Source organism: Mastomys coucha, unplaced genomic scaffold (assembly GCF_008632895.1).
Source record: "Mastomys coucha isolate ucsf_1 unplaced genomic scaffold, UCSF_Mcou_1 pScaffold15, whole genome shotgun sequence".
Taxonomy (NCBI): domain Eukaryota; kingdom Metazoa; phylum Chordata; class Mammalia; order Rodentia; family Muridae; genus Mastomys; species Mastomys coucha.
In genome coordinates this window covers 168133448-168147614 of record NW_022196897.1, presented here as the reverse complement: position 1 = coordinate 168147614, position 14167 = coordinate 168133448, and the positions used below count along the sequence as shown (strand labels likewise).

Genomic DNA, 14167 nt, shown 5'->3' with positions numbered 1-14167 from the left:
CAACAGAGTCAACTAACCTGGACCCTTGGGGCTCTCAGAGTCTGAACCACCAACCAAAGAACATACATACACAGACTGGACGTAGGCCTCCCCACTTATGCATAGCAGATGTGTGGCTTGACCTTCATGTGGGTCCTGAACAACTGGAGCCAGGGCTATCTCTACATGGGATATGTTCTACTACCTGGGCTGCCTTGTCTGGCCTCAGTGGGAGATGAAAAACCTAGCCTCGCAGAAGTATGTGTGTGTGTGTGTTCCAGGGGGGGCCCCACCTGCCCAGAGGAGAAGAGGAGGGAGAAGGATTTAAAAGAGGGGGTGATCAGAAAGGGGGCAGTGAGCAGGATGTAAAGTGAATAAGTAAAATAAATAAATAATCTCAAATATATGTGTATATATATATATTATATATGGAACGAGCTAGTGGGGCTGGAAATATAGCTTGGTGGTTAAGAGAATGTCTCATTCTTGCAGAAGACAAGGGTTTACTCATGTGGCAGCTCACAACTGTCCATAACCCCAGTGCCAGGAAATCCGATGTCCCCTTCTGGACATCAGGTACATATGTAGTACACAGATATATACCCGGGCAAAACATTCATAAAATTAAAAAAAAAAAAAAGTTATGAGCAATTTAGGACATACAGGTGTTTAGGAGAGAATGATCCAGTTCTTAGCCAGACTGAGTAGGTAAAAGCCCACAGATATGATTTCACCACCACCACCAGACCGAGGGGACCTTGCTTGCCAACTGCAAAGGCCCTCCAGCGGGTTGAAAGAGAGGCTGGTCCACGGAGTCCTACCCAGGTGCACAAGGACGCCTTTTGCTCTGGCGGACATCCTCGGCGTACGCAGCCCCGCGCGCCGCCGATACACCTCCGAGCTCCCGGAGCGCGCCTTGCGCCCAGGGCTGGGCGGCAGGTGCTTTGCCGCGCAGACTCCCCGGCCGCGGGGACCGGCTTGGGTTTGGCCGGCTCCGGCGGGTGGGAACGCGGTGCGGGTTGCCCACCGGCCACACTGGCTGCCTGGTGCTCCGCGAGGGGCGTGTGCCTGAGCCGCGCATCCGCGGGCTCCATGTTCACCGAACTGCGGTCAAAGCTGAGCCCGCCGCGAGCTCGCGCCGGGGCTGTGCGTACAGGCTTCGGGGAGCGCCCGGATGTGGACGGTGAGCTGGGATGGACCCAGGCGCAGGAATATCGTGAGCAGCGGGCTGAGAGCGGGAAGGGTACCAGGGCCCAAGGAGAGCACCGGGGCTAGACTCAAAGGGTTTCCGGGGGCGGCCACTGCGGGGAGGAAGTCTTTTTTACTAGAGTCCGAGGGCCTTTGTCCAGCATTATGGGGCGGGAGGGCGGCGGTTAGTCTCAGGCCTTGATTTGGAGTGGGGGATGACTGGCAGGAGCTTCTTCACTGAGATGACACCACATTCCGGTCACCCTTTACTTCACATAGAGAAAAACCCTCCCCAAGCCCTAACGTTGGTGCTGGAGGCAGAAGCGTAATTATTCTGAGGTTGAGGTTGGGAACAACAGACTGGCCCAGTGCAGAGAGGAAATAGGCGGAGCCTGGGCGACCTTGGCAGGTGCGATTATAGCCAAGAAGTTGGACTGGTTTCCCCTTATGAGGAGCTTTCTAGCACTAGCCCAGGGAAGGCCCTGCAAGTACCTCAGACCACAGTGCCTATTCCTTGGACCTCGCTCGATTAAAATAAGTCTTATGGTACTACAGGCTACCTCAGAATAGTGGCCACACACTTCTTAAGCCCACCTTCTTTCTTCTGTTGACTTGCTGGTACCACATAGAGTCATATATACAGTATTTATGGATGCTTTTGGTGCTTCAAGACTTTGGTCATTCCCAGACTCATGAGATCCCCACAAATGAGCCTAAAACTAACTTAACAAGTGCAATGAATGAATTAGTGGAAGAAGGATTGTGTTAACTAGTCCATGCCTAGCTGTCACCCTATTCGCACTAGTTGTCCTGAGGTAGGCCCTGCAGAAGCCACATAGAAAGGAAATCCGGCATGTGCCTGGCAAGTGCTTCTTGTCAGTTTTCCCATAGTTCAAACTTTTTGTCAGTGAGTCATAGTTAGAGACTATTAAAGACAAAGATCTGTGCACACCCTGGTCCTGTATGGCACGTAGGAGGCTTGCCTGTCAGCCCAAGTCAAAGGCAAAGCAAGTCAGGGCAGCCCTGGAGATAGCTGCTTTTGTGGCCTGGCCATGGCGAGGGTCATCCTCCAATCTAATCACCCGTGGGGCCAGAGTGTGGGCTATCAGCTGCTAAAGGGAAAGACATCTCCAGTTTATCTTCTGAAAGTTCTCAAGACAACTCTTGGGAAAAAAAAAATTATTACTCCCTTCATTGGTAGAGAGAAGATTTGTCAGGGAGCTGAGTCACAGGGGAGGAGCTTGCCCCTGACCACTCTGTATGCACATCCCTGCATACAGCCTCTGCCCATTTCAGCTTCTGCCAGACCCTCCTAGAGCACACAGTATCAGCTGAGAACATACCCTGCCACCTGCCTCGGACACCAGGCACCAGCCTCACGTGGCATGACTCCCGCAGCCAGAGGGCATCCAGCAGCAGGCCAATCAAGCTCCTTCAACAGCCGGGCTCAGAGGCCCCCCAGGTGCCTACCTATCCCACCTAAATCTTAGCCCTTTCTCTCAGTTTTATTACCTTCATTTAACTGACCTTATTTCCCCACCTGCAGGCCCGACTGTACTCTGATCACTATGGCTTGTACCATACAAGTCCTTCGCTGGGTGGCCTGACAAGGCCGGTGGTCTTGTGGAGCCAACAAGACGTTTGCAAGTGGCTCAAGAAGCATTGTCCTCACAACTACCTCGTCTACGTCGAGGCCTTCTCCCAGCATGCCATCACTGGTATTGTGGGTCATGGGTTAGGGAGGACCAGAATGCTCAAGACTTAGTCAGCCTTGTCTTCACCTGTATCCTCCAGCCGTGTGTGTGTGCATGTTTGTGTGTGTGTGTGTACCTCTCCTAGTCTCTCTGCTCTATCTTTTGATGCTTCTCTGATTGGCCTCTTTTAATCAATCTTGTCATTCTTTCTACCTTTCTTCCTTTAAGAATCTCTGAATCTCTGCTCTACTTTCTTGGTCTCTGATGAGTTTTTATTTGTTTATTTGTTTGTCTTATCCTGATAGTCTTATGCTTTGCCTCTGTTTGCCTCACTGTCTTCCTTCTCTCTCCCTAGGCCGAGCTCTGCTTCGACTAAATGCAGATAAGCTGCAGAGAATGGGGTTGACCCAAGAGGCTCAGAGGCAGGAGGTGCTGCAGCAGGTGCTTCACCTGCAGGTTCGTGAGGAGGGGCGGAGCCTGCAGCTGCTCAGCCAAGGTTAGTATCAGGAACCTAGAGCACCAGGGTTGGGGGAGGCTGGGGGTATCCAGTAAGGATCATCCTTGGGTGTGCCAAAAATCAACTTTTCCTCCTATCCATCCTACAGCTTCCTTCGGAAACATGTCCTAGCTGCTGCCTATATTTGGACCCCAGACCCCAACACTGTGACCAGAGCCCACAGCCAAGAATGAGTCAGAACTAGCCCTACAGCCGCTTTGGATCCTGCAGGATATCCTAGTGGCTAAACCTATCCCAGTGATCAGGGAGGAACAAGACTTACACCTCCCGGTGTCTCTGGAGAGGCACTACAGGCTCTGCCCTGTCACTTGGTGGGTGGTTGCTGCCTGCTCATAGGCCCTTCTTCTGAGATCCAAGCCCAGGTCCATCCCCTGGTGCTGCTGGCAGCAAACAGGGTAGCTGCCTGGAACTAGAGTGGGGTTTGAATGTCCCAGACTCCCAGGGAGTCTGTTTATTTATGCTCCCTCCAACATGTGACCATCTCCCATCTGAGTGGTGAGTCTTCCCCTTAAGTCTTAGTTCTATGTCTTTCCCAGGTACCCCCAGATCAGCCACACAGTGGGACAAGCTGTCTTGGCTCTCTTTCAAGTGTATCTGTCCCCTAGCTCTCCCAGAGTACAGCAGGCCCAATCTGCTGTCCATACTAGTGGTGATCAATTCAGCTAGGCATCATGCCATGTGCTTCACTCAATAATTATGAAACTTCAGCATACCCTACCCACTCATTAGAAGTGAAATTGAGAGGGGTCCAAGATGCTCAAGCTGCAAAGCCAGTATATGGCACAGATTCCAGTGCTGTATAGGTGACTCTATGCACAGCTCACCAGTTCAGCAATGTTCTCAATCTTACCTTTGAAGAAGTCATGCTTTTAAACAGCTTCCCTATTCCCTGGCTTTAGAGACCATATTGAAGAATGTCTGCCTGCCTTTCTGTCTGTCTGTCTGTCTGTCTGTAAGAGTGTATGTGTGTCCACCTCTGTGGCTTTCCCAAGAAAACCTGTTCTCAACCGAGAAAGTCATGTAGGGCAGTTCTTTCATATGTCACTAGATACCTGGACAGCCCCTCCTTGGTTATTTGGGGGTTGTTGCTGCCAGAAGGAGAACAATGAGGATGACCCTGGCATCTCACTCTCACTCTGCTCTCTACCAACTTTCCCAGGGACTCTAAAATCTCAGGGACAGTTGAGGCTCAGCCTCCAGTCCCCTCTGTGTGCCAAGAGCTGGCCTCAATTCAAGGTTGCTCATTACAGTTAATTTGGGCCATTGGCCTGGCATCTTCCATCCTGTATGCCCTCCATCCATGGAAGGGCTCCCTTATTGTGTTTGCCTGCCTCTAGAATCCCCCAGTCCTGGTACCTGCAACCAAAAGAAGGCCCTCTCTGCCCCTTCTCTCTCTGTCTTTTCTTCCCTATGCTCCTGTCCTGTCTTCCTTGGTTTTTGGTCACTTTTTTATACTCGGACCAAAACAAAAAATAAAAACAAAATCAGAAATAAATCTGGTTCTCAAATGCCATCAGCGTTGGATCTCTGGGGAGTAAAGAGCTGTCTAGGACAGTGCCTGCAGATGAACCACTAGAGGGCAGAGGTGTTGTATCCTGGGAAAGCTACTTGGTAACTCCAGGACATCAGAACAAGATGTCTCAAGTAAAAAAATAAAAAATAAAAAAAATAAAACATGTCTCAAGTAGAGGTCCTGTGGATATCATCCCAGTTTGGGACACAGCAAAACCTGGCTCATGGTCTGGGAGTATAGCTCAGTGATATTGGACATAGTTTGTGGCCCAGACCCAGGTTTGATCCATAGCACAGAAACAGTAACAGAGGTATTCTAAAAGTAGAGAAGAGGGCAGTGATGGTGCATGCCTTTAATCCACATGGGAGGCAGAGGCAGGTGGATTTCTGAATTAGAGGCCAGTCTGGTCTACAAAGTGAGTTCCAAGACAGCCAGGGCTACACAGAGAAACCCTGTCTTGAAAAAAACAATAAATAAAAATAAAAATAAAAAAAATAAAAGTAGAGAAGAATTCTTCCTTATCTATTCAACTTTGTAGTGGCTGTCTGGTATTCCTTGGCTCGAGGCTATATCACAAATCTATTTCTGTGATCATTCTCATCTGTCTCTCAAATATCTTCTTTAAATTTAGGGTTCACTAACTCCACATAGACCTCAGAAACTTCAGTCACATCTACAAAGACCCCTTTTCCAAATAAACTATCACTACAGCTTAACATGGTTATTTGTTGGGGGCTTACTCTTCAGGCATAACCTGACATACATAGCACATGAAGCACACACCCTGAATACAGTAACCAGACATACAATAGGAACATTGAGGTATAGGCCACAAACATAGTGACACAACACTAAGACATGCTTGAATACGTACAAACACACTTGCACATTTGGCTATACAATGATGTTTGTAAAGACTTATACATCCCCATATGCACAGATATAATTACCCAAGTGCATAAATATGAATGCATAACCACCCACTAACACTAGACGTGACATACCACATGGTGCATATAAGTGCACTACGTTGTAAAATGTCTTGACACTTAGATACACACATTAGAAAAATTACAGGGATGTGGGGCTGGAGAGAGAACACAGTTGCTGCTCTTGCAGAATTGAGTTTCCAGCACTCAGTTCAGGCAGTTCACAACTGTCTGTAACTCCAACTTCAGGGAATATAGTGCTCTCATCTACATCGTGATGCCCACATATGACTACCACCTGCTAATACATGGTCACTTAGACAACCTGTGAGCATTGGTATATTACACTTGTGAAAACTCAGATTTACACAGGAAAAACTGACAACCTTGAACACACCTCAGTATGTACACTGATCCCCACTAACATTCTGACATTCCACATTCTGGGAGAATCACAAACGGTGACACATGCCTTTAACCCCAGCATATGGAAGGCAGAGATGGGCAGATCTCTGAGTTTGATGCTGGCTTGTTCTACAAAGGGCTACATAGTGAAACATTGTTTCAAAAACAGTGAGGGTGGCTGGGGGCAGATAACAGTATTATGACTACCAAATGAAAGCTGAATTTTTCTCTACCCTATTGTTTCTGTGGAGCACCCCCCCCCCTTTTTTTTTTTTTTTTTTTTTTTTTTTTTTTTTTTTTTGCTTTTTTCGAGACAGGGTTTCTCTGTGTAGCTCTGGCTGTCCTGGAACTCACTCTGTAGACCAGGCTGGCCTTGAACTCAGAAATCCACCTGCCTCTGCCTCCCAAGTACTAGGATTAAAGGTGTGTGCCACCATTGCCCGGCTTGCACTCTACCTTCTTATTAGCCACTGTGCCCTTCCTAGTCTGTCAAAGGGATGTTTATTTCTCTGCTTCATTTATTTCCAAGTTCTGTGGGCTGGGATGTCATCCCCCCACCCCCTAGATCTTACACTAGCAGCCTAGGCTCTAGGCCAGAGAAGCTAGATACTGGCTGTTGGTCTAGGACCACTAATGGTTCACAAAGGAAGGAGAAGTTGATTCAATAGCCAGTAACCCCAATAAAGCCTATTGGTCTTAACAGTGTCTAGATTGACTAGGGGGTGGCCTCAGGGACAGATAGGGGCTGAGGTATGCCCTGACAGCCTATGGATGTCCTATAACCCTTTATAGAATCTACTTCAGCTAGCGTAACCACACTGGTTGCTTAATCTGTCAGACAGGATTTGCGGTAGTGTCCAGAGTTCCTGACATGCCTCAGTTTACTGGACTGTCCACAAAGCGACTCTTGCCCAAGGCACACGTGACAGACCTCTTGGCCCTGGAGGCAAGCAAGTACCACCTGGACTACGGATCTCACAGCATGGCGTGGCACACAGGCCCCACTGGCCCCTTCCCCGCAGCGGCGGCCGCGTGAATACCGCGAGAGTTCGCCCCCTCCCGCCCCCCCCCCGCAGTAAAACTGTCAAAGGTAGGAGGGGCGGGAGCGCGCATGTGCGCAGCACGGCGCGCAGTGTGCGCCGCCCGGACCCCGCGCCCCACGCCCCGCGCCCCGCGCCCCGGCCCGGCTCTGGCTCCGGCCTGGCCTGGCCGCACCCCTTGGGCGCTGCAGGTAAGCGCCGGCACTGCCCGCTCTACCGCGGCCCTGGCGCCACCCGCTCCCCGCACCAGCCCAGTGCCCAGCCCGCCTCCCCGCCGCGCCCGGACCCGCGCCGCGCCCCGCTCCCCGCGTCGGCGCCGTCCTCCCGCCTCCTCCTCCAGAAAAAGTCGCCATTTTGGTTCACTGCCTTCGCCCCCCCGCGGTCGGCGCTTCCGGGCCAGGCTGCAGCCCGTGTCCGGCCTCAGGTGACAGGTGGGTGGCCACGGGCCTCCAGGTGCGCCTCTTGGCTGCGCTCGCCTGGCCTGGCGGAGTGGCCTGCGTCGGCTGCAGCGCCCTCTTCCCTGGAGGCTACAAGGGAGAACTCAGGGACCCCAGGTGGAGGAAGGGTTTTCTCCCTACTCTGGCGGCCAGGCCTAGACGCTGAAAAAACTAGAAGGTTGCAGCAGACCGTATAACCCGGACCTCAAATGTAATCGGGGTTCTGGATAACTCATTTCCTTCTGAAGCTGCAAAACGAGGACATCCAGAGAACTTTGGTTAACTTAAGACCCTCCTCCCCTCCCCTAGGCCCAGGATGGGGTGTTGTCCTTGGCAATGGACAGTGATTGTCCTGACCTCTGACCTTAGCACTCCAGGATATAGCAGCCCCTACACATCCCCTCTGATTTGAGTTGATCAAAAACTGTAAGGAGATGGCTCACCTGCTTGAACCTTGCTCTTTGGTACCGCCCCCTTCTGTGGCTTTGGGTGCCTCTGAGAGTCCTCAACATGCCATGCTCAGACCCTTCCTCAGTTTTCAGGGTATGTGATGCTGCAAGCAGAACAGTCCCTGGAGGCCCAACCCCAGGGCAGCAGCATGCATATTCTATAGCCTCTGCTTGCTAGTATTGCCTATAACTTGTTTAGCTGAAGTGGTTTCCTAGGCAGGGAAACTAGAACCTATTCAAAATAGCAAGAAATGGTGGCTGTCTTGGCTGTAGTGGCTGAGGGTCTGATCTGGTGTGTGAGGGTGGAGGAGCCCTGGCTGCACGGAAGGCTGAGAAGGCAGACAGGTAGGATGGCTCAGTAAGCATGGGGACCAAAATGTTTTTCTAGTGGATCTTCACTTTACCAACCAGAGAGATGAGTGCATGTGGTGGGGAAGTGGGCCTTCAGCACTCATAGCAGCTTCTGTGCCTAGAGAGGTCTTCAAGGGCGCTTATCTGGGTAGGTTAGTATCATGTATCTGGATGGCAGGGGCCAGGACCCTGAGGAGAAGCTATCCCTGAGGTGTGATGATGTGGCTGCCTATGAGCCAGCAACCATTACTAGTGTTAATTGTCCCCTATGAGGAATATTATCTTCAGTTGCATGGACCCCTCTGAACACAGGCCTAACTCTGATCCTCAGCACCCTTTGGTGTTATGTGTCTAGATGAGAGTATAGGTAAGTATGACAAATGTAGTAAGAATCTCTGTTCTTTCTATACTTCTCATGCCTTCTGGGTTATTTAGAAAGACCTTGTCTGTGCAAATCCCCTTCTCTAAGTTAGAGGCTTCCATTACTTGCTTTTTGATGTGATCGATACAGGAGGTCAGGGCTAGAGAGGCATATTGAGGGCCTCTAGGAAACCCCAGTGAAAGTCCTGTATTGAGCCTATTCGTCTCATAGGTCTGTGTACTTACTCTGCAGAGATGACTGAATCCTTCTGTGTTGGAGGAGGCCGTCGGCTTCAAGGATCCAGCAAAAGTGGACCTGGAAAGGGAGTCAACCGGAAGGAGGTCCAGCTTCCCTTGTTGCAGGACCCACCAAAGCTAGGTGAGTAGCTAAGGCAGAAACCAGTTCTAAAGGATACAGATATATCGCCAGTGGTAGAGTTACTGCCTTGGGTATCCTGAGGACCTTTATGGGGTGGATTGTAGCCAGGCTCTTGTCCTGGGTTAACTCTAGCCACTGGGTCTTGATATGAGTGAGCCAAGACTCGGTCTGGGCTTGCTGACCCTTGGGAGTCGGTGATATTATGCAGCCGCTGAGCCTTGCTGTCTCCTATACTATAGGGATGCCAGTGGTCCACAGTGGACATACAGTGCCTAGCCAGGCCCCACTCTGCTTTGACCCTGGAAACTCAGCCAGTGACAAGACAGAAGGGAAGAAAAAAGGGAGGCCGAAAGCCGAGAACCAAGCTCTCCGAGATATTCCTGTGAGCTCCCTAAGGGGTTAGAGTGGGGTTCATTCTATTTAGTCTGTGAGGGCCACTTCCATGCCTTACCAGCCCTCCATACATCCTGTACCAGTTCGTTTCAGCATGTACCCTAGGGCCCTTGTGTCTGTTACAAAGTCCCAGTGGGCTGTTAGTAGTCATCAGCGTAGGTCTGCAGCATGGCTTGAATTGGTCTGCTCTTGAGGTTGAAGGGCTTATTTGGCTTGGGGGAGCTTTAAGTCTGGGTAGCTACAGGTCAGCAGCTTGGCCTTTTCCTCTGCCCAGCTCTCTCTGATGAACCAGTGGAAAGATGAATTCAAGGCACACTCAAGGGTGAAGTGTCCAAACTCAGGGTGCTGGCTAGAGTTCCCCAGCATCTATGGGCTCAAGTACCACTATCAGCGGTGCCAAGGGGTAAGGGGCTGTGGGTCAGGGAAGAGGAGGCCTGGGGGTGCATCTGGGCAGAGGCCCCCGGGGCCCCATCCCACACCTGCCCTCCCTGCCCAGGGCGCTATCTCAGATAGGCTGGCCTTCCCTTGCCCCTTCTGCGAGGCCGCATTCACCTCCAAGACCCAGCTGGAGAAGCACCGGATTTGGAATCACATGGACCATCCCCTACCTGCCCCCAAGCCTGGCCCAGTCAGCCGGCCAGTCACCATCAATCGGCCTGTTGGGGTCAGCAAACCCATCGGAGTGAGCAAACCTGTTACTGTTGGCAAACCAGTGGGAGTCAGCAAGCCCATTGGCATCAGTAAACCAGTTACAGTCAGTAGGCCTATACCAGTCACCAAGCCTGTCACAGTCAGTAGGCCCATGCAAGTCTCTAGGCCTGTGCCTGTCAACAAGCCCATCCCAGTCACCAAACCTGTGCCACTCACCAAACATATGCCAGTTACCAAGCTTGTGACTGTTTCAAAACCTGTGCCACTCACCAAGCCAGTACCAGTCAGCAGGCCCATTGTGGTCAGCAAGCCTGTGCCGGTCAGCAAGCCCATCGCCATCAGCAGACACACACCACCCTGCAAAATGGTGTTGCTGTCCAAATCTGAGAACAAAACACTTCGTGCTACAGGCAAGAACAGCAATAAGAAAAGGTACAGGAAGTCATTTGAGGTGGTGAGTTGTCCGGGTGTGCCTGGAGGGGGTAAGAGGACCACTGGGTTTGCCTGGACCTCACCATGCCTACCACTTGCAGGGCTGCAGACAGTTTGGACACATGCCCCATCTTGCCTAAGCAGGCAAGGTCAGAGAATGGAGAATATGGCCCATCTACCGTGGACCAGAGTATGACCTTCCCGCTGAGCACAGATCCTAGCAACAGCTCCCTGCTGCCAGGCAGCAGGCCCCTGATGGGCAAAGAGGCACTGCGTCCTATAGGCCCCATGTCCCAGCCAGAGGAAGACCCTGAGCGCACAAAGCACAGTAAGATAAGAGCCCTGGGGAGATTGGCCATGATGGGCTCTGGCCTTTCAGTGAGTATGTGGCCAGGGTCTTGGCACTCATTTTCTCTTCCCTGAGTCAGGAAGGAAACAGAAAACACCGAAGAAATTCACAGGGGAGCAACCATCTATCTCAGGGACCTTTGGGCTCAAAGGTAAGACCCCAGCTAGCCGAACACTGAGGATGTCAGTATAGCCCATATATCTCATCCATTCTGTATGTGTATATAGGCCTGGCCAAAGCTGAAGACAAGGCTCGAGTTCATCGCTCCAAGAAGCAAGAGGGATCAGGAACTGAGGAAGTGCGGAAGAAGGTGCTGGCCACCCCTGTCACTGTCAGCAAGGAGGCACCAACTCCTATGGCCCACCCAGCCCCAGGTGGGGGCTGCCTGGCAGGACCCAGGACAGGTCTCCATGGTGGGCTGGATCCCGTAGCAAAGGCATGGGGGATGTCCCTGGAATCCAGGGCATTCAGGAGCCCCACAAGCCTGAGGCCTGGCCCTGCCTCACAGGTGGCCCTGAGGAGCAGTGGCAACGAGCCATCCATGAACGGGGGGAGGCTGTTTGCCCCACCTGCAATGTGGTTACCCGGAAGACCCTCGTGGGGCTCAAAAAGCACATGGAAGTATGTCATAAGGTAAGCCTCCTGTCTCCCTACCCCAGTAGCACTGGGGAGGGAGGATCCCTCGACTAGATGGGTTTCTCATAGTTAGGCCATGTCTGCAGTTGCAGGAAGCACTCAAATGCCAGCACTGCCGAAAACAATTCAAGTCCAAGGCTGGCCTCAACTACCACACCATGGCTGAACACAGTGCCAAGGTATGCTGCCTGACCACCAGCTCCCTGTCTAGCCCTGACTGCTGACCTCTCACTCTACTGCTGCTCCTCTATGCCTGATTTTGGATCTATGGCCCTAACTCCTGGCTGGCATCAGGTCTGAGGCTTGCTCTGTCTCCAGCCCACGGATGCTGAGGCCTCTGAAGGGGGAGAACAGGAGGAACGGGAGAGGCTTCGAAAGGTGCTGAAGCAGATGGGAAGACTGCGCTGCCCACAAGAGGTCAGTGTTGGGCCATATGGGGGTGTTCAAGACTTGGGAACATGGCTGATTTCTTACCTGGTTTCTGACCTGGATCCCCAGGGCTGCGGGGCTGCCTTCTCCAGCCTCATGGGTTATCAATACCACCAGCGGCGCTGTGGAAAGCCACCCTGTGAGGTAGACAGTCCCTCCTTCCCCTGTACCCACTGTGGCAAGACTTACCGATCCAAGGCTGGCCACGACTATCATGTGCGTTCAGAGCACACAGCCCCGGTGAGTGGCCTACAGTCTACCTTGTCCTTGTTCTAAGAGACTATATTGTGTCGTACATGTGTTCTCAAGTTCTCAAGTCCATGTGTTCCCGGAGAGGTGCAATTCGTGCTTTTAGTGATCTAAGTCTTAGAAGGAAGGATGGGACCTGGTACTTCTGTGTTCTGTTTCTGTTGTGTCTACAACTGCATTCTGAGTTCTCATACTTGCAAAGACCACACATGGCCTACAAACTCATGCCCTCTAACTCCTGGTCTTTGGATATCATCCTTCTCTTATACTAGCTTATACTGGCTCTGTGTGTATCCTTACCATCTAGCCCCCTGAGGAGCCCACAGACAAGATCCCAGAAGCTGAGGAGCTGCTTGGGGTAGAACGAACCCCAAGTGGTCGCATCCGTCGAACGTCGGCCCAGGTTGCCGTGTTCCACCTACAGGAGATTGCAGAGGATGAACTCGCCCGTGACTGGACCAAACGACGCATGAAGGATGACCTTGTGCCTGAGACTGCACGGGTTAGTGGCCCACCTAAGGGATGGGCAGGATTTTGACCCTTGGCCATTCCCTAATTGCTCCCCTAACCTCTTGGTCTCTGACCAGGACAGACCTGATTTGATTCCCCTGTGGCAGCCCTGTTTTTGTGACCTTGGCCATCTACTAACCCCATCTGTGAAGGGGCAGTGAGCCTGCTGCAGAAGCACATACATTGTGTCAGAGCAGCATGTGCCTCAGCCTGAAGCTTACCTTGTGCTGTGCCTGGCTTTGCAGCTCAACTACACTCGGCCAGGCCTCCCCACACTTAACCCTCAGCTGCTGGAGGCATGGAAGAATGAAGTCAAGGAGAAGGGCCATGTGAACTGTCCCAATGATGTAAGCTGGGACTAGCAGGTAGTGGGAGTGGGATATTGGGGCTCCAGGACAGGGGCTTAGGTTTGGACCTTCAGGCAACAGTAGAGGTTAAAACAATGAATGTCCTGTTAGGAGGTAACCATCTTCAGTATGACCAGCCTATCTTTGACCCTGGGGTTCTGTAGGGTCTCCACATAAATACCATGTCAACAAAGGGGACTTCTACCTGGGGACCCATATTACCTACCCTGCCCAAAATCCAGGACTTCAGTGACCTTCCCCTCAGAGAAGCCCCAGAGTGCTCTGAGGTTGAAGTGGGATGCCCCATGTGTAGAGTTGTGGGAGGGCTTTCTCCACAGCTATCTCCTGCCTGCAGTGCTGTGAAGCCATCTACTCCAGTGTTTCCGGCCTCAAGGCACATCTTGCCAGCTGCAGCAAGGTCAGTTCTAGAATTATTACTATGGCTTATGAGGGTGGAGGGCACTGGGCACTCCCAGTTTTCTCTTACCAAGGGTTAACCTGCATCAGTGTAAGATCACCTACTCGGACTACTTCATGTCCCAAAAACTAGTAGATGCTCAACAGGTGGCCCAGAATCCCTCTCTGTTCCCTACACTTGTTTGGTTCCAAGTCCTTCCCTGAAGTCTTCTTGACTTAACATGGTGTAAGTGTTCATCCTGACCCTAACAGAGGGTACATTTGGCTTGAGATGAAGACATTCACCAAACACTATGACCTATCATTTAGTATCTGCTTCATCTCACCCACCTCTTATTTTTTACTCCTGTAGCAAGGGTGGCTTGAGAATACTATTGCAGGGTAATTTAGTCCCTAAACCCACCATTGACATACATCCTAGAAGACAGTGCAGCTATCTTCTCTCTAGCTGACCTCAGTCTTAAACTTATAGCAGCAGGATAAGGGCTTGGACCAGAAGTAGGTGCTTTGAGT

General features: G+C 51.6%; 2 protein-coding genes across 12 annotated transcripts in view; both read left to right on the top strand.

Annotated features, from left to right (window-relative positions):
* Window positions 1-872: 872 nt before the first annotated feature.
* Samd10 (sterile alpha motif domain containing 10) lies at window positions 873-5052 on the top strand. Of its 3 annotated transcripts, none has more exons than XM_031373131.1 (5): window positions 873-1162; window positions 2448-2629; window positions 2714-2885; window positions 3217-3357; window positions 3467-5052. In XM_031373131.1, the coding sequence occupies exons 1-5, from the start codon at window positions 1072-1074 to the stop codon at window positions 3487-3489; spliced, it is 609 nt and encodes a 202-aa protein (XP_031228991.1). In that variant the 5' UTR covers window positions 873-1071; the 3' UTR covers window positions 3490-5052. The 3 variants fall into 3 exon arrangements, with proteins under 3 accessions (XP_031228991.1, XP_031228990.1, XP_031228992.1); XM_031373130.1 differs by having other exon boundaries at window positions 873-1195; XM_031373132.1 differs by having other exon boundaries at window positions 1077-1195; window positions 2464-2629.
* A 2278-nt stretch (window positions 5053-7330) lies between these two features.
* Window positions 7331-14167, top strand: part of Znf512b (zinc finger protein 512B) — a 10507-nt gene continuing 3670 nt past the window's right edge. Inside the window, exons 1-15 of one of the 9 annotated variants that reach the window (XM_031373110.1) lie at window positions 7336-7696; window positions 9116-9241; window positions 9481-9623; window positions 9909-10037; window positions 10131-10717; window positions 10819-11045; window positions 11146-11217; window positions 11294-11479; window positions 11575-11699; window positions 11789-11881; window positions 12021-12119; window positions 12201-12371; window positions 12688-12882; window positions 13136-13237; window positions 13593-13655. In XM_031373110.1, the coding sequence (XP_031228970.1) occupies window positions 9118-9241; window positions 9481-9623; window positions 9909-10037; window positions 10131-10717; window positions 10819-11045; window positions 11146-11217; window positions 11294-11479; window positions 11575-11699; window positions 11789-11881; window positions 12021-12119; window positions 12201-12371; window positions 12688-12882; window positions 13136-13237; window positions 13593-13655 (2316 nt within the window). In that variant the 5' untranslated portion in view covers window positions 7336-7696; window positions 9116-9117. Of the gene's footprint in view, window positions 7697-9115; window positions 9242-9480; window positions 9624-9908; window positions 10718-10818; window positions 11046-11145; window positions 11218-11293; window positions 11480-11574; window positions 11700-11788; window positions 11882-12020; window positions 12120-12200; window positions 12372-12687; window positions 12883-13135; window positions 13238-13575; window positions 13656-14167 lie in introns of all 9 variants that reach the window. The other 8 variants (XM_031373111.1, XM_031373107.1, XM_031373113.1 and 5 more) reach the window with 8 other exon arrangements.

Coding starts and splice junctions, on each gene's coding strand:
- Samd10 (XM_031373130.1), top strand. CDS start 1,072: ATGTTCACCGAACTGCGGTCAAAGCTGAGCCCGCCGCGAGCTCGCGCC. Junction 1,196..2,447: donor GACCCAGGCGCAGGAATATC/GTGAGCAGCGGG, acceptor CCCTGCATACAG/CCTCTGCCCATTTCAGCTTC. Junction 2,886..3,216: donor CTCCCAGCATGCCATCACTG/GTATTGTGGGTC, acceptor CTCTCTCCCTAG/GCCGAGCTCTGCTTCGACTA.